Consider the following 21835-nt stretch of genomic DNA (forward strand, 5'->3'; position numbering starts at 1 on the left):
TGTTCTGTTACTTACAAGAAGATGGAGAAGTAGCAGCAAATGAATTCTGTGGGTTGTATGAATTATGAACTAATGCGCAGGCTGTATTTTAAAATTTTAAATACAGCATTAACAAAAAAGGTGGAGGTGAGGGGGATTTTATAGTTTTATTGGGACAATTAGCAATCTAGCAAAGAAATTTTTTTTTTGTTTTCTTTTCAAATTGCCAACAAGAATTTTCTCCCATAGGGATAATTGCAACTTTGGCACACGAACTCAGAATCTTCTAGAGAACAGTTTCTGCTTGGGACTATTCAAATTTCCTCTCTTCTCACTTACCAGGGGTTTAAAGCATAAAAATAGAGACACGGACCTAAACTACTTTTCCATACTTTCCAGTAGTCTATGAATACTGGTAATCTCCAAACTAGAATCACAAAACCCGTATTCCTGAGTTGCTATGCCCACATTTCTCTGCCTCTTTCAGAAATAATTATGCTGTATGTCATAAGGCTTTTATGTATTATCAGGATTCTGTTTAATTCTTCTTACTAAGTTAGTATAATTGGTAAATTCCATTGCACTATAGCACCAGTCACTATATGCTATTCTTAAATACAGAGTTCTAGCATTTTCACGTTTAGACTTGTGGAATAGGTGGTCAGAATTGTATAATTTAGATGAGCTTAAATGTTTTCTTTGAATTTAAAAAAAAAAACTGAATGTTTCTTCACCTTTTCGTTTTCCCCAGGCCTCTTATCCGGACACTTCCTAGCCAGAAAATGTTTGAACATGTGCACAAGAGGCATCATATATTTTTTTTGTATGTTGGTGGGGAATCTCCTTTAAAGGTTTGAAACTTCATTAAATTCATTTTTTTTAATCTGTATAGAGGTAGCCTAAAGTGACTTGTACGTATCTTTTCTAAAAAAGTGACAGAGTAATTGTATATTTCAAAGAGATTGTAGTTGTAAGTAAGAAGCTGATAATTTTAGAACTTCTTTGATAATGGCATAATATACACACTTTTTTTTTCTTAATGTATGTGTTTATAAATAGACATTTACCAAACATGCTGGTAATCTCTGGGGTCTGAGTGCTGTGTCTCATCTTGTAATCATTGTGTAGTGGGACTCTGCCGTCCTAATAATGTAAAACAGTATTTTAAAATTATACATAATCTTTGAAATGCCAAATATTTTTCTTGTTTTGCGGCATAAGGCATGCATTCAAAATAGTTAAACTTAAAAGTTATTTAATGTAGCATTTACTGTATGGCACAGTTATACTGAAAAGAGAATTTTTTTTTAGTTGGATAGGTTTTATGGTCTTTTAATACTGAAGCTCTGTGGTATATCTTACTAAGCTTCACTTTAGTTAGTGGAAAAAAACTGTCTGTGTTTAGTCTTCATTTTAACAAAATCTGCAGAAAATTTCTAAATCTCTTACTGTTGTTGACTGTATCACTTCCATTATGCTAACATAATGTGCATGTGTACTTTTATGGTGTGTGTCCTTTTTGCTCTAATACTTATTAGAAGGGCTGTCAAGTGATCTTTAAAAAAAATGTGTGATTTAAAAAATTAATCACATGATTAAACGCACTGTTAAACAGTAATAGAATACCATTTATTTAAATATTTTTGGATGTTTTCTATATTTTCAAATATATTGATTTCAGTTACATTACAGAATACAAAGGGTACAGTGCTCACTTTATTTATTTTGATTACAAATATTTGCACTGTAAAAACCAAAAGAAATAGTATATTTCAATTCACCTAATACAAGTACTGTAGTGCAATCTCTTTATTATGAAAGTTGAACTTACAAACGTAGAATTATGTACAAAAAATAACTGTATTCAAAAATAAAACAAATGTAAAACTTTCAAGCCTACATGTCCACTCAGTCATATTTCTTGTTCAGCCAGTTGCTCAGACAAACAAGTTTGTTTACATTTGCAGGAGATAATGCAGCCCACTTCTTATTCACAATGTCACCTGAAAGTGAGAACAAGGGTTCTCATGGCACTGTTGTAGCTGGCATTGCAAGATATTTATTTGTCAGATGCCTTAAAGATTCGTATGTCCCTTCATGCTTCAGCTGCCATTCCAGAAGACATGCTTCCATGCTGAAGACGGGTTCATCTTGATAATGATATAAAGCAGAGCAGACTGACGCATGTTCATTTTCATCATCTAAGTTAGATGGCACCAGTAGAAGGTTGATTTTCTATTTTGGTGATTCGGGTTCTGTAGTTTCTGCATTGCAGTGTTACTCTTTTAAGACATCTGGAAGTATGCTCCACACCGCATCCCTCTCAGATTTTGGAAAGCACTATAGAGTCTTAAACCCTGGGTCCAGTGCTGTATCTGTCCTTAAAAATCTCACATTGGTGCCTTCTATGTGTTTTGTGAAATCTGCTGTGAAAGTGTTCTTAAAACAAACGTGCTGGGTCTTCATCTGAGACTGCTATAACATGAAATATATGACAGAATGTCGGTAAGACAGAACAGGAGACATACAATTCTCCCCCAAGTAATTCAGTCGCAAATTTAATATATTATTTTTTTAATGTGCATCATCAGCATGGATGCATGTCCTCTGGAATGATGGCTGAAGCGTGAAGGTGCATATGAATGTTTAGCATATCTGGCATGTAAATACCTTGCAACACCAGCTACAAAAGTGCCGTGCGAACACCTGTTCTCACTTTCAGGTAACATTGTAAATAAGCAGCAGTGCAAATATTTGTAATAAAAAATAATAATATAAAGTGAGCACCATACACTTTGTATTCTGTGATGTAAGTTGAAATCAAATATTTGAAAAATGTACAAAAAAATCCAAAATATTTAATAAATTTCAATTGGTATTCTGTTTTAGTGTGATTAATCACGATTAATTTTTTTAATCACAGTTAATTTTTTGGAGTTAATTGCGTGAGTTAACTGCAATTAATCGACAGTTCTACTTATTAGTAGATATTATTTGTGGTTTAAGATCCATGTACTGCCAAAATAAAATTGAATTTGGTATTTTAAAATAAAATGAACATAATATAGAAAAATTCAGAGTGTCTTTGTCTAAGAATATTCTTATAATACAAGTCCAAATAAACCAGTTAGATATTTTGAGGTCTGTCCAGTTTTTTCCTTAGTTTGAATGGAACAATGCAGGCACCGAATCGTGGTATGGAACAGCATTACTCTCCTAGTTTTTGTTCTATACTCACTAGGGAGGTAATTTATAAAAGGGATGCCCCTAACATAGCTACATCATTTTACACTAACATGTTTAGACATGCAGTTCAGATGGGCCCCAGGTAGCTTTTTGTTCTAATTTTGTTACATTGTCTTTTTATATTTTACTTTTAAAAAAGTAGACAGAAAATGTTTGTGTTTTGATAGATTTTTTTCTGTTAATATGTATACCAAGATTTCAGAAAATTTTAAAAATGTCTTTGTTTGTATTTTTGCAGGAGAAATACATAGAAGTTGCTTCAGAACTAATTGTCTATACATACTTTTTTTCTGCCTCAGAAGAGGTGCTACCTGAGGTAAATTGCCTTTATCAGCTACTTCAACTCTACTCCTCATTTAATGTTGTAGTTATGTTCCTGAAAAATGAGACTTTAAGCGAATCCAATTTCCCCATAAAAATTAATGTAAATGGCGGGGGTTAGGTTCCAGGGAAATTTTTTTCACCAGACAAAAAACTAATATATACACACATACACATACTGTACGTTTAAAACCAACAATACTGTTCACAGCTCTGATGATTCTGAAACTTGGTTGAGGTGGTGAAGTTAAAGGGTGGACTATTTCCCAGGGAATGCCTTGCTGCTAAGCTAAATGATGAACTAGCACTAGGCTGAGCCCTCAAGGGCTAACACGTTGTTAATGTAGCCTCTCATACTACAAGGCAGCAGGAATGGAGGGGAAGGGAGATAGCGTAGCAGAGACAAACACACACCTTGTGTCTGGGAGAGAGAAAGAAATGCACACTGCCCCTTTAAGTAAGCTGACCCACTCTTAAGTGCATTGTCTTTTGAAGTGGATCAGGAAGTTGAGACAGCTGCTGCTGCCCCAGGCTCTCTGTATCTCTCTCTTTGTCCCTGTCCCCACCCTGCTCTATATGGAGAAGAAGGGGTAAGCAGGGTGTAGGAGCAGGGGGAGGGGGCACCCTGACATTAGCCTTCCCCTTCTCTCCTCCCCACCAACAGGAAGCAGGAGGCTCAGGGAGCAGCTCCAAGGCAGAGAGCAGGAGCAGCACATGGCAGTAGGTGGAGGGATAGCTGCAATTGCTAGCCTGCTCTGCAGCTGCTGCACAGGGAACTTAGGGGGTGCTGATGTGGGGCTTCCAGTCCATCCTGGTTCCAAGCCCCCTACCGGGCTGCTCTTCCTGCAAGCAGTGGACAAAGCAGGTGGCTGCCAGATGATGTAGAAGAGAGCACTGCACAACTTTAAACGAGCATGTTCCCTAATCAGCAACGAAACAACATTTCTGACTCTTTAAGTGGGGAGTTACTGTACTTCCTCTTCTTATTTAAATTGTATTCAACACAACCATAGCCTTTGAATTCTTGCTGTTTTTGACATCAAACGCTACAGGAAACTCATCAGTTATAATAAATCACTGGTTAGTAATAGTAATCACTCTAATGAATAACTATTTCTACATAAAGAATCTAATAGAGAAAACAAGGATTTGGAATTGAGTTACAGTTATGGAATACTCTGTTACCTTCTATTTACGGGTTGGCATATTGATCACCAGCAATATTAAAACCTCTGTCTTTAAAAGAGGGAAAACATCCTATCAAATTATTCATTATAAGAACTTGAAATTCAGTGCAAAAGTTTCACTAACTTTTTTTTTGTTATTGCAATATTTGTTAGTTAATCTGGCAGTCCTGTTTTGCATTGACCGCATGATTTGTTCAGAGAAGACACTGACGTGTAATAGGAATTTAAATAGAAGAAGTAGGATTGCAGGACACAGTTTGTTATAATCCTAGTTTCAAGATCATCTAATTTATCAAAACTTATTTTGAACCCAAAACTGAATTATTCCAGACTTTACATATAATTATTTCTGAAATACAGCTCTGAAAAACAAAATCAGAATTGCCATTCACTGAATACTTAATGAGGACTAGCACCTTTTGACAAAATTGAAGAAATTTTGGAAAAAGGGTCCCTGGAATAGAAAGGACAGGAGGAACTCTCATCCCAAACTCCAGCCCAAAAATGGGTTCCCAAGATGCTTCAAAGTACCACCCAGGAAACAGGTGCAAAAACTCAATTCTCATACTGAGTTGTCCCTCATTAATTGAGCTGTCTCAGTCCCAGTGACAAACCCCAGAATCTTCACGGAAGCCAAAATTTACTATCAGATTTCCCGAGATGAAGTTGAGACATGGGAAATCTTATGCATTTGTAGCTGGGAAAGAGCAGTTTTATGTGGTTGATACTAGGGAATGGGATTTGAATGTTATGCTAGTTTACTGCATTAGAGAAGAGTTTAAAAACCATATCTGTTTAATGGGGTGGTTTTGTCAAGGGATTATGTCTGCAATGTTAAATGACTTGAGATTGCATGACTTAAAAATCCTGTAACTTTAATAAATGCATTATTTTTCATAAAGCAGCTGTTTAAAACCTACTGAGCCTATTGCTACAATAAAATTGATTGTAAAAACAAAATGTTAGAAAAAACACATTGCATCACTGTTTTCCTAACGTTATAGGGAAGTGTTGTCTAGAGGCTAGAGTCCAGAGGCTGTGTATATATTATCGGTTCTTCCACTCACTCGCTGTAACAACTTTCATAAGTCATTTGTCCAAGATTTTCAAAAAATGTTCATTAAAGTTTGGTTTCTAAATCTACGTTTATTTACCTATGGCTTGATTTTTGGAGGTTCTGAGCCTCAGTAGAATTTATTGGTGGATGGCACTTCTGAAAATTAGGTTACTTAGTTAAGAGTCTAACCTTCTTTTGCTGTAGTTGTATGTACTTTACAATATAGTCACAAGTGCTTTGAGGTTTAACATTTGTAAAGCCAAGCCCTATGAGATATTTTGATCACAAGTATACTGCAGAAGAGCTATTTAGCTATAGTTTTTTTAAAATATCCTACAGGAAAATAAGCAAATTGTAAAACAAGCAAGTGTAAATTTTATGTAATTCTCACTTAAGGTGCTCAATCTTTAACCCTGCCCACTTGCACTAATTTATTATTGTACGTTATTCTATTTCACAACTCCCACCTCTGCTCTAGAGGTAGAGTTAAAGCTGGTAGCTCTGATTTATGAGTCTGATGTAATTTATGCCAGGGACCAAACCAGCCCCCAGACAGCCTTAGTGACCTCTGTCCTTTATGGAGCTGCCTGGGGCACAGAGAATGGGGCCAAGAAGTGTAAAAGAAGCCAAAAAAGAACCAGGTTTCTAACATTCTCAGGTACGATAGAAGAATATCATCATTTTTATTTTGGAAATGTTTTTTGTTTTAAAATTGCCACCTGTGTGGAGGGGAGAGATTTAAAATACTTGTCTTGTTAAAAATCCACAACTTATTTGTCAAGAAACTAACCTCATCCTCCTAAAACATTTTTAATGCGATATACAAAAGCCTTTTGTTTTCTGTTCATTGAATGCATCAGCTTTTGAGCAAGAAATATAGTTCCTAGTGCTGGAGAAACTACTAATATAAATTAGGAAATTGGAAATCTAAACAAAAATGTAATTGTCACACAAAATTAGTTGTTTTTTTTTTAAAGTTGGGATGGAAAAAAGATAAAATTGTTAAAAGAGGAAGCAAAGGGGATATGTTTCCAAGCTTCTATATTATAAACAAGGCTGAGAGAATATTTAAATATCCTGTTTAATTATTGGAGTTTTTTTTACTTCAGACTGGTGAGTTTAAGGTTTGTGCAGTTAAAATGCCTGTCTTAATCATCCATGGGATGAGTAAAAGTCATCTCTCACTCTTTTAGTATGTGACACTTCCTGAATTGCCTGCTGTTGTGGTCTTCAAGGATGGAACTTACTTTATATATGATGGTAAGTACAAGTGTGCACTGTACAGGTAAAATACTCAAAGTATATTTGAGGGAAATCAAAACACAGGCATTCTTTTTGAAAGAGAAATTTTAAAAAGATTGTCCAGATTTATATTGAGTAATCTTTTCTTTGTGAAGGAGAGAAAGGGAGAATTGCTGTTCTTAGATCTGTTACGTAAGTCTGTTGTTTTTTTTCTTTAATGGAACAGGAATGAGAATTTTGTTCAGCTGTGATAAATGAAGTAAAGATGGAAGCAACTGAAATTTGGCTCTGCATTTTTTGCTTGAATATACTCTTGCATGTTACAGGTAGATTACTAGCATGCCAAATGAGTCCAGTGATTTTGGTTACTCACTACCCAAGATTAATAGTAGAGCTGAAGAGTTGAATGATGGAAAGCAGCTGAAAGACTCCTCTCCACATGGTGGTATGCCCTATTATAGTGCTTGAGCACCATATTGAGTATTTTATGCTATTGCTCATTCCTCCATGCCCAAATTTATTCTTTTCACTGACATAATATCGAGGTGTATTTATCCTGAGGTTAGCCTATTAATACATATTAATACCACTTTAACTCATTATCATACCCATCACTTCTTGCTTAAGCTGATTTACAGTTTTTTTCCCATGTTTCTGTAGGTATTTACTGTTAAGCTCCAACTTTCACCATTGAGTAAGCTAGTCTCAGTTCCCCAAACTCTGAGGATAACTGTTAGAACATCTATCTATGCTGAAGGTTACAGGCTCACTGAAACACGCTTTTACTAACTTATGCTAACTTGCTTAAGCTGATGTCTTAAAGGATACAGGGCTGCAGGTTTCTTGGTTACGGCTGAATATAATGAAGGCTAAACTAGCAAGCCAGCCCTATGGGCTACAGTATCTAGCACATATGAGTCTGTTAGGAGTAATTCCGTGTTCTAACTGAGTCCAGAGGCAGATCCTTGTTACTGGTACCTAAGAAGAAACAACTTAAGTCTTCTGAAGCCTCGATACCAGGGCCTTCAAAGTCTACAGTGAAGGTACCAAGAAGAGGCAAGGACTTGGCGGCATGCTCAAAGAAGTTCACCCAGGCATAGTCCATAAGCCAAGAGGGTCTGCCGAATCTGGAGCCCATGAAGGCTAATTCCTGAAGGACAGGTGCACCTTTTGGTATCATAGACTCAGGAGCCCTTTCCAGTGCCATCTACACCTGAAGCTTTTGAAGAAGCCAGAGAGTTGTGCAACTATTGGTGCTGGCTTTCCCTGCTGTTCAGAAATCTCTGAGTATCGAGATTGAAAGAGCATGCTCCCACAGTCCCAACTTTAGCCCCAGAGCACTGTTCAGTACCGGTGACTTCTACAGTTGTCTCCTTTCTGTAGAGTTCAGCAGTAATCCCCGCCAGAACCCTGATCTCCAGATTCAAAACAGGTCTCTCTGGAACTGAAAGAGTCAGCTCCACCATGGTCTGAGGAAGCGGACTCCTCATCTGACTCCAAGGTCAGATCGTTCATGTCTCTACCTGAGCATGCCTAGCAGCCCTAGTGGGGTTCCTGCCCACTGTAGGACCTGCCACAAGCCTCAGCACTCTGAGGATCAATGGCCTGCACATAGCAGGGTCCTATGTTGCATGATGAGGCAGTGGTGACTGAATCTACTTCTCTCTCTCCTGATGGTTTCAGAGATGATCAAGACTTATTGAGAAGGTTGGTTGCAGCTCTGTATATCCATCTACAAGAGGTGCCAGAAAGGTCACACAGGCTTTGCAAGGCCCTGCAGGGTAGCTTTTCCTGTTAATAAGGCTATCCTGGAACTTGTCAAAGTTTTATGGCAATCCCCATCTTCCTTGCCTCCCACTGCTAAAAGGGTGGAGAGCAGATGTCTCTTCACAAAGATTTGAGCACTCTTATAACCACCATCCAGGCTCCGTAGTAGTCACTGCTGCTAATGAAAGAGAGAGACCAGGACACCAGGCCTGTACCCCAAAAGTTACTCTTACTCAGCAGGAAGCTATATTCCATAGGAGGTTTACAGCCTAGGAGCGTGAACCAGCAGGTTCTGCTGGTTTGATATGATTTCAACCTGTGGGATAATGTCCTGAAGTTTAAAGAGAAGCTTCCTAATGAGGCAAAGCAGGAGTTCACTGCTATGGTAGAAGGACAGATTGGTTGCTACAATGGCATTGCAGGTGAACTTTGATGCAGCTCAAGCAAAGGTTTCCTTCATCACTATGTGGCATAGATCTTAGCTGTAGCCATCATGTCTTCTCCTAAAGGTTGAACAGATCATTCAGGACTTCCCATTTGAAGGCCCCTTGCTCTTTTCTGGTAAGACAGATGAGCAGCTTCATAACCTTAAAGATTCAACAGTGACCCTAAAGTCTCTGAGGATCTGTACACTTGAGGCTAAAAGAAAACAGTTCCACCCACAGCAGTTCCAGCCCGGCTTGCCTAGTACTCAGGACCTGTCCAAAAAGGGGAGCAGAAATTACAAGAGGCATCCTCTTTTTCCCTTTTCTTCAATTGCCAGTTCTAGGAAAACTGGGTCCTCTAAATAATCATTTTGACCTGTTGATCGAGAACAGTCTGACACTTATCAGAGCAATATCTTTCCCCACATCAATTTTTGCCAACCACCTATCCCACTTCCTAAGCATTGGAGCCTCATCACCATGGATCAGTGGGTCTTAAGTATAATTGAGTTGGAATATGTTCTTCAATTTATTTTTCTTCCCCTTCCCATTCCGTGTTCCTCTTCACGGACCGTGCTCTCGAGAACATGCTGCTTCAGGAGATCCAGCCTCTCCTCCATAGGGAGCCATAAAAGAAGTTCACATGTCATTCAGAGGGAAGGGATTTTATTCCTGTTACTTTCTAAGGCAAAGATGGAGGTCTCAGACCTACTTTAGATCTAAAGCAGCTAAACAAGTTCCTAAAGAAACAAAATTCTGGAGGGTTACTCTAGCATCTATTGTCCCTCCTTTAGATCCTAGGGACTGGTGTTCTGCCCTTGACTTAAAGGATGCTTATTTTCACATCATTCACCAGAGCCACAGATTCATGATCAATGGGTCCCGCTACTAATTTGGAGTACTGTCTTTTGCCACCAGCAACCCCTCATATTCACAAAATGCATGGCTGTAGTAGCAGCATTCTTGTGAAGGTTAGGAGTCCAAGTGTTCCCCTACCTGGATGACTGGGTAGTGAAAGGCCAGTCCTGGTCTCAGGTTTAGCCACTATTTAGTCTACTTTTGATGCTCTTTGGTTCCTAATCAGTACAGAGAAATCTATCCTGATACCTGTTGAAATAATAAAATGTATTTGGGCAGTCCTAGACTCTACAAAGGTCAGGGGTTTCCTGCTGGAGCAGAGATTCCAAACAATGCAGGTCATTGTTCTAGATCTAAAGGTTCATCCTCTCGCTGTGTTTCAGAATTACCTCAAACTTGGTGCAGCATGCCAGGCTAGCCTGAGTGTACTCACCGACCCATCATCATATAGACATGGTAGTTCAAATAAATGCTCAGGTCTTGTCCTCTCTGACTGGTGGATAGAATCTGCACTCACTTTGGTCACAGATGCATCAGGTCTGATTGGGGAGCTCGTTTAGGTCCCTTTAGACTCTCAGAGCCTTTTGTCTCTTCAGGATATAACTCTCCATATAAATATCAGTAAACTTTGGGCCATCCTTTTAGTTCGCTTGGCGTTCCATATGAATATTAAGGGTGGAACTTGTTGAACTCACAGACAACACAGCCTTCATATTCTGTGTAAACAGGCGTGGTGGAGTGGGGAGGAAGGGCATTTGGAAAAGTTATGCCAGAACACGATTCTCCTTTGGAATTTCTGTATCGCCAGTTCTATCAGCCTGAGAGCTGCCTACTTTCCAGAAGTTCAAAACACATGGGCAGACCACCTGAGCAGGTCATTCTCAGGTCACTACAAGTCATCTCTTCACCTAGATGTGTCCATGTCCATTTTCCAGTGGTGGAGAACGCCTCAAATTGGACCTGTTTGCAGCAAGACCAAACAAAAAATGTCATTTTTTCTTTGTTCCTGTGTGGTCACAGTTCACTGGCATATGCTTTCCTCCTACACTGTTCAAAACGCTTGCTGTATGCTTTCCTTCAGGTTCTGTTTCTGTCCAAAGTCAAGTAAGATTCTGCTCGCTTTTTTCTAGTAGCCTCAGTGTGGCCCTGATTTCAAGTCTACTAGTCCTGTCGATCAGACATATGCTGCCTCTCCTGACAGATGTGGATGTGATCTCCCTGGACCACAGCCACCTCCATCTTAATTTACAGGCCCTCCACTTGACAGCTTGATTGCTTCATAGCTGATAAACTCTGAATGAGTTTGCTCTAAGAGGGTGCAGGAAGTTCTGCTAAATAGTAGGAAGCCTTCAGCTAGGTCTACTTTTTTGCTAAATGGAAGAGATTTTCCATTTGGTCCATACAAAGAGGCGTTCCCCTCAGCTCAAGCACCAGTTTGCCATATCTTGGGCTGTCCTATGTTTCTGAAAAAACAGGGGTGAACTCTTAGTTCCATCAGAATCCATTTGATGGCTGTCTCAGCTTTCCATCTTCCCATGGATAACCAATGAGTTTTTTCAAAACCCATGTCCATCGGATTGCTAAAGGGTTTGCTCAAATTGTACCCACAGGTTCATAAGTTGGTTCCATGGTGAAGTTTAAATTTAGTGCTAGCAAAGTTGGTGGATCTCCCCTTTGAGCAGCTAGCGATTGGTTTACTGGTACACCTGAAGGTGTAACCTCAGCCAGGAGGCTAGGGGAGCTTTAGAATCAGAGCCTTCTTGTACAAATTTTTTTTTTTAGGGACAAGGTTTTCCTTCGTGCGCACCCAAAATTATTGACGTAGGTTCTAATCTTCATATTAATCAAACAATTGATTTACTAACTTTCTTTCCAAAGCTTCATTCCAGTAAAGGGGAAGAGAAGCTCCACATTATAGATGTTAGAGCTTTGGCTTTTTACCTGCATCGGGACTAGGCCTTTCGGATTTTGGTCTCCACTCTTGGTTGCATTTTCAGGCAGAGTAAAGGGCCACCCAGAGGATTTCTACCTGGATTTCCATCTCTATTTGTTGATGCTACTGATGGGCTAATATTGCATTACCAGGTAACGCAGTGGCTCACTCAAGCAGGTCACAGGTAACTTCTGCAGCCTTTCTGGCTTGTGTACCCATATTGGACATTTGTAGCATGGCAGCCTCGTCATCAGACTATATGTGTTTCACAAGGCCATCTCTCATTAATCTAGAAATAATGCATATTTGGACGAGCAGTCCTATAGTCTCTGTTTAGTTAGGCTCCGAGCCCACCTCCAGTTTGAACTGCCTGTGAGTCAACTACAGTGGAATGGACATGTGCAATCCCTCAAAGAAGAAAAAACTGTTATCTTCCTTTCCATAACTGTTGTTCTTTAAGATCTGTTGCACTTATCTTTCCATGACCCATTCCCTTTCCTCTCACTGAATCTTTCTGATAGGAAGGAACTGAGGGGATAGGGGACAGGGGCAGCATGGCCCTTTATACTTGTGTGCAGTGGTGCAAGTCACCAGAGGGCACTTGTGCTTCCCCAATGGATACTACTGAGGGAAAAATCTCAAACAGCTGTGCCTGAGTTGTGCATACATCAGCAGTGGAGTGGACACATGCAACACATCTGAAAGTACAACAGTCACAGAAAAGTAGGTACTGTAACTGTTTGTTATTCCTTGGCAGTCTGAAACTGCAGAGTTTTGTTAAAATCCTTGTACTGGAATCACTGTACATATAGGGATACCAGTTTCTCTCTTTAAACCTCAATAGCTTACTATCGGTCAAGGCTAAAATTTGATGACTATATTTTGTCCCTTTTTCAGGCTTAAATGTAATTGACCTAATGTAAAATGTAATTTTTTTGTATGATCTGAGTTCAGAAATTTAATTAATTTTTTTTCTTTTAAAAAAAATGTGTGGTGCATCAGGCTTAACACTTTTACAGAAGTTGATTCCCTTAGAAACCTGCACAAGTAAAGTAGTAGTTTGTCCAGAGTGGTGCAGATAGCTGGTTTAGGAAGTATCTAGATCAGGGGGAGACAACCTTTCAGAAGTGGTGTGCCGAGTAAGGTTTTGCGTGCCAGTAATACATTTTAACGTTTTTAGCAGGTCTCTTTCTGTAAGTCTGTATTATATAACTAAACTATTGTATGTAAAGTAAACAAGGTTTTCAAAATGTTTGTGTCATTTAAAATTAAATTAAAATGCTGATCTTACACCACCAGCCTGCTCAGCTTGCTGCCAGCCTGGGGTTCTGTTCACCTAGGCCGGTAGTGGGCTGAGCAGGGCCTGTGGCGGGGACCCCAGACCTGGGAGGGGGGTTCAGAGTGCAGGGCAGAGGGTTGGGGGTAGGGGTTCAGGGCAGAAGGCTGTGGTGTCGGGGTTCAGGGATCAGGGCAGAGGTCTGGGGTGTGGGAGGGGTATAGGGAAGAAGGCTGGGTGTGGAGGGTTCAAGGGTCAGGGCAGAGGGCTGGGGGTGTGTGGGGGTGTGAGGGGTGCAGGACAGAAGGCTGAGTGTGTGTGGAGGGGGGTCAGGGCAGAGGGCTGGGGTGCTCGGCTCGTAGAGGTGCTCCCAGACCCCTGCCCTGAGTGGCTCATGGCCAGGGGCTGGAAGGGATATGTCCTGTTCCACCCCCCTTCCCCAAGGCTCCGTCCATACCTCTCTCTGCATCCTCTACGAAGTTGCATGCAGGCTGCTGCTCTTCCCCTTCTGTCTCCCCCTCGCTTGGGCCATCAGCTGATTGGCGCAGGGAAGAAGAGGGGGCGGGGCAGGAAAGCACCATGCTGGGGGAAGAAGTGGGGGAGGGGGAAGCTTGGCTGCTGTAGAACCAAGCTTCTGCCTCCTGCCCCTGTAGGGGAGAGTGGTGGGCGGGGGGGCTGAGTGGGGTTGGGGGCCGGGACCGCTGCAGGCAGCTGCGTACCGCTTAGAATCGGCTCGTGTGCCTTGTTTGGCTCACATGCCACAGGTTGCCGACCCCTGATCTAGACAGCATTACTGCTCCTGCTGCAGTATTTATAGAGGATGAGACCAGAAACCAGCACAGAACAGATAATAGCTATCTCACACCCACCTTCCTGCCCTCCTCCTGCTGATGCTGGGTGAAATAGGCAGTCACAGGGATACCAGTTGTAATATGAAAAACCATAAGATATGATAACTAGAAAGGATGTTTTCAGGTGTTGAATGCCAAGTAATTTTATCCTCCAAATTACTAAAACTTGCAGTCTGGAGAAATTAGAAATGTTAGGCCAAATATTAATTGTCTCAATGCCAGTTCAGGATGTGACTCGGACTATTTTAGTGTTTTTTACTATGCCGTAAGGGACACCACAATTAAAGACAGGCACAGTAGTCAGTTATTAACTATGACTTTTTTATTACTAAAGAAAGAGAGAGAAAGAAAGAGACAATAATTGAACAAAATGAAACAAAAACAGAACATAAGCAATAAACAATGTTTACTTCCGCCACAGGCTCTTGTGTATGTCTCTTTGTGGAGATCTTTCAACAGAGATTACACCTCAAGAGAAGGTCTTCTCTGGTGAGCACAATCTTCTCTAGTTGAGATAAGACCAAAGTACATTATTCCAAAAATCAGCAGAGAGTCCTGTATTAGTTGATCATTAATAAATAAAACATATAGTTGGGCAATGAAACTTTGTTTGAAAGATTGGTGAAACTTATTTGGTTTACCATGGATAATCTAAACAGTTTATAAATGGGCAAATGTAAGTGATTTTAAGTTCTGTGAAACTGAAGATGATTTTAATTCTTACTGAAAGGAAGCCATTTAAGGACCAGTTTTTTGGCAGGCAAATTAAATATTAAGAATTTTACATTCAAATTAAATTGCACTATTCATTTATTTACCAAGATTAGCATGTCTTCTTTCCAGGAGTACATAGTCTAAATAATCGGGTTTTTAACAGGAGAGGCTGGCAATACCTTAAATTACAATAGCACTTCAGTATTCTATTAAAATTAATGAGAAAATATATTAAATCTAATCTCTAGGCAGTGCTTTTGCAAACTCCCTTGCACAAGTGATGCTGAAGTTTCAGTAATGGAGTCATGATGAAGAAGTGCTGGGTTTGGAAGGTGGTGTTGATGCAATGTAGTGCCTTCTTTCTTTCTGTCTTGTTGGTGCTGTTTGCTTATCTAGGTATTGTCTTGGAAGATGTGATGAGATGAACAGCGTGTGCTAGGATAAATGCTGAGAGTTTAGGTGTGTGTAAGAGTGTATGATTTTATAATGGTTCAAAGCAGTATAAACGTAAATGTAATAAGACTAGGGATTAGAAAATAAAAACATATAAGCATAAGAGTGCATGTCTCAATTGAGAAGAATTTATACTTTTTCCATGGTCTCACTGAAGGAGAAAGGCACATATTTCAGGGGGTCCACTAAATCCTTATACCAGCTTCTGTCAGTTGTCTTTTGTTTGATGGCTTCAGGGGATGATCTTGGTGGCATATTCAGCTCATGAATATGCAGTCTCCTAATGTATATGCATCAGGATTGTAATTCTTGAACTTTAGGATTATATGGCCTTTGTCCTTGTGGTGGGAATTTCTTAGAACATCTTTAAAGATAGAGCTTTTACTCTGTTCAGTTTATTTTCTGAAAGATCCCTTTGTTTCTTTTAGGATGTAATACGAGTTGAAATTCTATTTCAAATGTGCCCAAATGCTCCTTCGTCCTATGAAAAGATCTTTCAGCTCTTAAAATGATCTGTTTAAACATAATTGATTGTTAAAGAGAGTCTTTAAACTTAACTGGTCATCAGAGAGTGTGTTGTCTCTTCTTACCAATCTAATCTTGGGGAAGGGTTTTAATCTCTTCCTTATTTTGATAAGGAAGTTGCTTAAAATTGCCAGATAACTAATTTTCCAATTCATGTAAGTATTTCATATTCACATGGTGTCTCACATTATTATTCAGTTATAACATCAAACAAGCTTCCTATGTTCATAAAACATATTAATATTCAGATAATTATATCAGGGTGTTATATGAAGACTTGCATTTGCAATAGAACCTCAGATTTACAAACACCTCAGGAATGGAGTTGTTTATAACTCTGAAATGTTTGTAACTAAGAACAAATGTTATGTTTTGTTCTTTCAAAAGTTTGCAACTGAACATTGACGTAGTACTTAATACAGCTTTGAAACTTTACTGTGCAGAAGAAAATGCTGATTTTAACCATTTTAATTAAATGAAACAAGTACAGAAATGGTTTCCTTTGTCAAATCTTTTTTTAAACTCTCTTTATTTTTTTAGTAGTTTACATTTAATATAGTACTGTACTGTACAGTATTTGCTTTTTTCCTTTTCTTTTTTTGGCTCTGCTGCCTGATTGCATACCTCCGGTTCCAAATGAGGTGTATGGTTGACCGGTCAGTTCATAACTCTCATGTTTGTAACTCTGAGGTTCTACTGTAGATACAAAATATTCACAAATATACATCTCAGAAGAAGCTTTTGCCATCTGAAGCATTTGAGAGAAAACAATGGCTTTCATCTGTGTGTTGAAAGAGCCAATATATTCTGCAAAATACTTTCCATCAATAAATGTTTTCCTTAACTTTTTTGAAGAATGAAGACTTCAGAGTGTTTATTAAATAAATCAGTTTCAACAAGGATATTTCTAGAATTCTTTGTGAGAGTTTAAACTAAAGATTTTTTTTGCAAAGGGGGGGTGATTTAGGTATAGGTCTGAAAACACATCCTAAAGAACTCTCCTCTTTTGAATATCCTAAATAAAGAATATCCTCACATTCTTTTACACAACCAGGTATCTCTCTAAAACGTAAACATCTTACAAAGTTTATTTTCTTGAGATAACAATCATGTCTGTTCTACATTAATGTCTTGCATGGGGAGAGGTGTTCTGTTCTTTGAGATGACATGCTTTCTAGATTTACTACCTTCCATTTGTATATGTTTGTAATTAAAAACTCCTATCAAATATTCTATACAAAGAACAAGTTGGAATAACTGACACTTATTTACTATGTTTTTAAGGATGTATTTAAGAAAATACTTTAAAGTAAAACAGGAGTTTTCAAGCTGCATCATATAATCTATATAAACATGCTTGGAGGTAATAAATAAGGTTTTATGGCTAAGGAAGTGTCATCTTCTTTGACACTTTGTGCCTGTTACTGGCTCACAGAGAGAGATTTAGGAATTTCCTTAATTAGCTTGAAATTTTCGTTTCATTAAGTAATCGAAAGCATGTGAGCTATCATTCTACTAGTATCGTACATGTGAAAATAATTGCATCTTTGTAAATTCAGCAAAGTCAAATGATAGTTTGTAATAACGATTAGAAGAATAAATTACTATACTTCTATTTTTATCAATATTAATTTCTTTCTGTACATGTAAGTAGTGTTAAACAGTGACTTGGAATGTCTTTCTGTAAAATATGTTAGTCCTCCTGCTCCCCGACCGTGACCAGACTGACATCTGTAACTTACTGTGACAAGCCACTAGACTAAATAACATATTCTACAATTGTGGGGGGTTGTGAAAAGTAAATAGTTTTCAGATGTGAGACCACCTTGTGTTGCAAAACAACTGGTATGGTAACATTTCTTTAATAGATTTAAAAAAAATACAGGAAAGAGCAGATTTACACTTTTTAGCTATATTTTTAAAAACATTTATTTTTGTAAACATTGGGAAAAAGTTAGAAATTTCACATTGCAAAATAATGTCAGTTATTTACATAAAAACAACAGGAAGGAGCAGAAGTGCTATGAAATGGTAAGTGTTTTATAATATACACGAAATAATTTGAGGGTGTCTGCACACAGATTTTATTCAGAATTCTTTAGGCTTTTATTCAAGAGACTAGTTTCCATGAACGTTTCCTCTGGATTGTTCTAGATAAAGTTGTTGCCATCCTCAATGATATTAACTATAGTTGTCTGAATTTTGGAAAGGGTATGTGATAACTAGTTCAAGTCCCAACTCCCAAAACTTAATTTGCACACTTGCCCTGTTTCCAGTACCCTATGTTTTTATTTCACTGCTTTTCTTACCACTGTGCCAGTGTATTTTATCACTTTTTGATAAGTGCATGGCCTAGTTTGGTGGTTAATAATGGTTTGTTTTATAAACTTGTTTCCAGTGGTGGAAGTATGTAATGCCTCTGATATCTGCAGGAAAATTCTTTTGACTAAATGAGCAGATGTCCGTATATCCACTCTAGTCACTCTGTTGATTAAAAACATATAAGACAGCAGTCTTCTATCAGTGACCGTGGTCTCCCTTTGTTGGATACCACAAGGAAGACTAAAGTGAATCCTCTTCAAAGTGTCTATTAATTGTTGATCTTCACTCTTGAGCTGTATTTCCATTATTTGACTTGGCAGCTTGAATTTAATAGTTATATCCATGATTTTTCTGTTATGCGTTTGAGAAGTTAACCTAAAAAAAGGATAAAATTATTACTAAAACTAGTGGATTGTATGACATTTGTGCATCCACTTAACCTGACATTTTTCCTAATAGTGCTCAGATTTATTTAAATCAAACAAAAAAAATTCAGAAAATATTTTTCCTTACTCAATTGTTTAAAATGTGTTTAATTGTTTTTAGCATATGGTCTTGACAACAGTCAACTTAATTTTGAAATTTTAAATATTTAAATATTACCTACATTTTTTTAAAGTTAGATACCTAGACTGACACATAGAAAGGATCACACTTATCTTTTTTCATTTTAATCAGAAACATAAAATTATTATCTTTTTTATTTCACCCTCTCATACTGGCAAAGTAAAAAAAAATTAAATATTCACTTACCATAGGATTAATAGTAGACTGAAATAAGACATTTCTGATGAGGATAATGAAAATCTTTCGCTTGCCTCAATGATTTGCCTCTTCGTTCTTTCCTCCCAAATGAAATAGTCTGTCTGTGTATGCTTGTTTTGTCTTAGGCTTGGAGGTTGGATTTCCCCAGAAACCTGCTTCAGAATGGAAACCAAAACCGAAACTTTACAAGTTTAAACTGCAGTTGGTTAATCTTATAATTCGCTGCTGTCAGATCAGAAATAAAAAATTGTTGAAACGTATAATTTAAGTACTAAGCTGCCTTTTTTCAATTTGTGTTGATAAAGCACCAGAACACAGTATAGACCAGATGAATGGCCACATGGAAATATAGCAGTGAAATATTTTCAAAAACAACTTCTGATTTGTATAAAAAGAATATTTAGACAAAAGTGTGAATGGTTGAATAAATCCAAAATCAGCTTTTTAAAAAATAGACTTGTCTTTCATGTGTCAGGTTTATTTTTAAATACTTTACAATAAATTCTCATTATAGAATTCTAGATAGGTTAGCAACATTATCAGGGGTTAGATTTTCTTCAATTCGCTATGCAATTCTTTGAGTCCTCCTGCCTCACAGAATAACAAGATAGGAAAACAAAATACTCCTAAAATTCCCTCCCTATTAGGCTATATTTTACCTTAATCTAGTGTAACTAAAATATCACTTGTTGTATTTATAAATGATTTTTGTTCCTTGTCCCATTTAGTTAAAAATAGGCTCTGGTGTGCCTTTGCCACAAAGCAAAAGAAAAAAATTTAGAATCACAAGAACAGAAATAAAAGCAAAGCTAAAAAGTACTAGTTATTTAATGTCTACAATTAAACCCAACTGTTCAAGGAGTTTCATGCAGATATCTGTGCCAAACATCAATGGGTCTCTGCATAGGTGCTGGGGTCCATCTGCATGGAGCTCTTGTCACTGTTGACGGTGTTAGTGAATTTTACTCAAGCCATGATGTTTCATGTTTCTTAAAGAAAATACATTGATATAATAAAAACAATTTTAATATAGAGGCCGGAAAGTTGTACAATAGGACTATCACTTCATTTAAATCTTACTTATTAATTGATAAATGTGCCTAAATAATTAATGATTATGATTTATTTGTATTACATCTACACCTATAAACCTCAGCTGAGATCAGGGTCCCATTGTGCTAGGTGTTACACAAACATTAGGAAATAGTCCCTGCCCCAAAGAGCTCATAATCTAAATAGAAGTGATAAAGGCTGAGAGGGGAAAGTACAGCAGAAACCTATTTATCCAATCTAACTGGAACCATGGCCAGATCAGATAATCAAAAATTCAGATAATCCGGAGAATGGAAAAATGCAAGGCAGCAGCTCTCACTAGCAGCCAACACAGAGATCGTCTGCTTCTGGACCTGTGAGCGCTGGTTTTTAGTTAATACAGAGAGCTGGATAACAAAGGGTTGGATAAGTGGAGTTCTATTACAGTAAAGTGAATTGTCCAGGGTCACATAATGCCTTAATGTCTGGGCCAGGAGTAAATTCATACCTCCTGATTCCTAGTTTAGCATCCTGACCACTAGACCACACTACCCCCTAAATGAATTTGTAGTTCTGCTATAAACCCATTTGAGTGAGATAGTGGGCATAAATGTGTCATATATCCTCATAGATTTATTGGGTCTTCTGGAAAATGGGCTAATGTTTACTTGCTATTATTTTATGAATTGAAACCTGTTTCAATGTTTAAAACCTCTACATTAATCCTATTTAAGCTAAAAAAAAAATCGAAGTCTCAAGAGCAACTATTTGCTAGTAAAGAAATTACCCTTTGTGAATAATCTTTCCCATGCCTTTTCTTTTTCATTTTCCATAATGAATTCATTTTAAAAGTTTGTTATAAAACTGTTATGCCATTGTTTTTGTTTTGTTTTATTATCTGAACAAACAAGAAAGGAGGGAAGCATGTTTCAGCATGAAGAACTTTTGAGAGTTGGTACAGGAAATGAAGGGTGCTTTGTTAACTCAAGAATGGGCTATTTTTAAAATCTCAGGTTAGCTGTACCCTTCACGCCTTAGCAGATGTTTGATTAGTCATATCTGGAAGCATTAACCTCTTACTAGTTGACGCTAAACGTGTGGTGGTGGTTGCATCTGCCAGCATACAGGGCATTTTATTGTATTTTGAGTCCATATTAGGTTAACAGCTTTGTTTCCTTTTGTGTCCTTACTGCTTTATTCCGTAATTTCATTTCTAAATTTTAGAGGATGTTAACCATTCCTTTTTGCCAACTTGCATCGTAATTGCCTTTTGAAATCAACAGTATCATGGATACATAGAAAATTGATTTTGCGGTTTGAGAAAACAGTCTTTAAAAATCACCAAAAATTGTCGGTTTTATTTGCAGTTAAAATATTTTAAAACATTAGAGTGAAGAAAATTCCATATTTACAATTGAATACACATAATCAATGGTCTGCCTTTTGATAGAACTGTGTTGCTTTCCTTTTACTCTCCCTCTGGGCTTTTCTGAAGAATATGCTGTCAGTCATGCCCTTTCTAAACATTTGAGGAATGTATGAAATCACCAAACTTTTTTTTCCACTTAAGAGTTTAACCCATATCTCCAAAAGTGGAAGGTAGAGTATTACCTTATACAGCCATATATTTCTGCTCTTACTGGCCATCCTAACCATTTAGCAATTGTCTTACTGCATTGTTGGTGTTAATATTCTCCATTTTTCTCAATTCTTTCACTTTGTAGAATATGAAGATGGTGATCTATCATCTTGGATAAACCGAGAGAGATTCCAAGGGTACCTTAATGTAGATGGGTTTACACTCTATGAACTTGGAGATACAGGTAAGATGCTCCCACCTTCAAGTTATTTACAATATTTATTGAAGCTACAAACAAAATTG

The 21835-nt window shown here is 37.8% G+C and overlaps 1 protein-coding gene across 6 annotated transcripts in view; it reads left to right on the forward strand.

Moving 5' to 3' along the window:
- TMX3 (thioredoxin related transmembrane protein 3) overlaps window positions 1-21835 on the forward strand; it is a 62261-nt gene that overhangs the window by 17376 nt on the left and 23050 nt on the right. For 5 of the 6 annotated variants that reach the window (XM_030552672.1, XM_030552671.1, XM_030552670.1 and 2 more), the window contains 4 exons: window positions 731-830; window positions 3464-3541; window positions 6984-7050; window positions 21678-21776. In XM_030552672.1, coding sequence (XP_030408532.1) covers window positions 731-830; window positions 3464-3541; window positions 6984-7050; window positions 21678-21776 — 344 coding nt within the window. Of the gene's footprint in view, window positions 1-730; window positions 831-3463; window positions 3542-6983; window positions 7051-7358; window positions 7478-21677; window positions 21777-21835 lie in introns of those variants that run through there. The other variant, XM_030552675.1, reaches the window with a different exon arrangement.

The sequence above is a fragment of the Gopherus evgoodei genome, chromosome 2 (assembly GCF_007399415.2).
Source record: "Gopherus evgoodei ecotype Sinaloan lineage chromosome 2, rGopEvg1_v1.p, whole genome shotgun sequence".
Taxonomy (NCBI): Eukaryota; Metazoa; Chordata; order Testudines; family Testudinidae; genus Gopherus; species Gopherus evgoodei.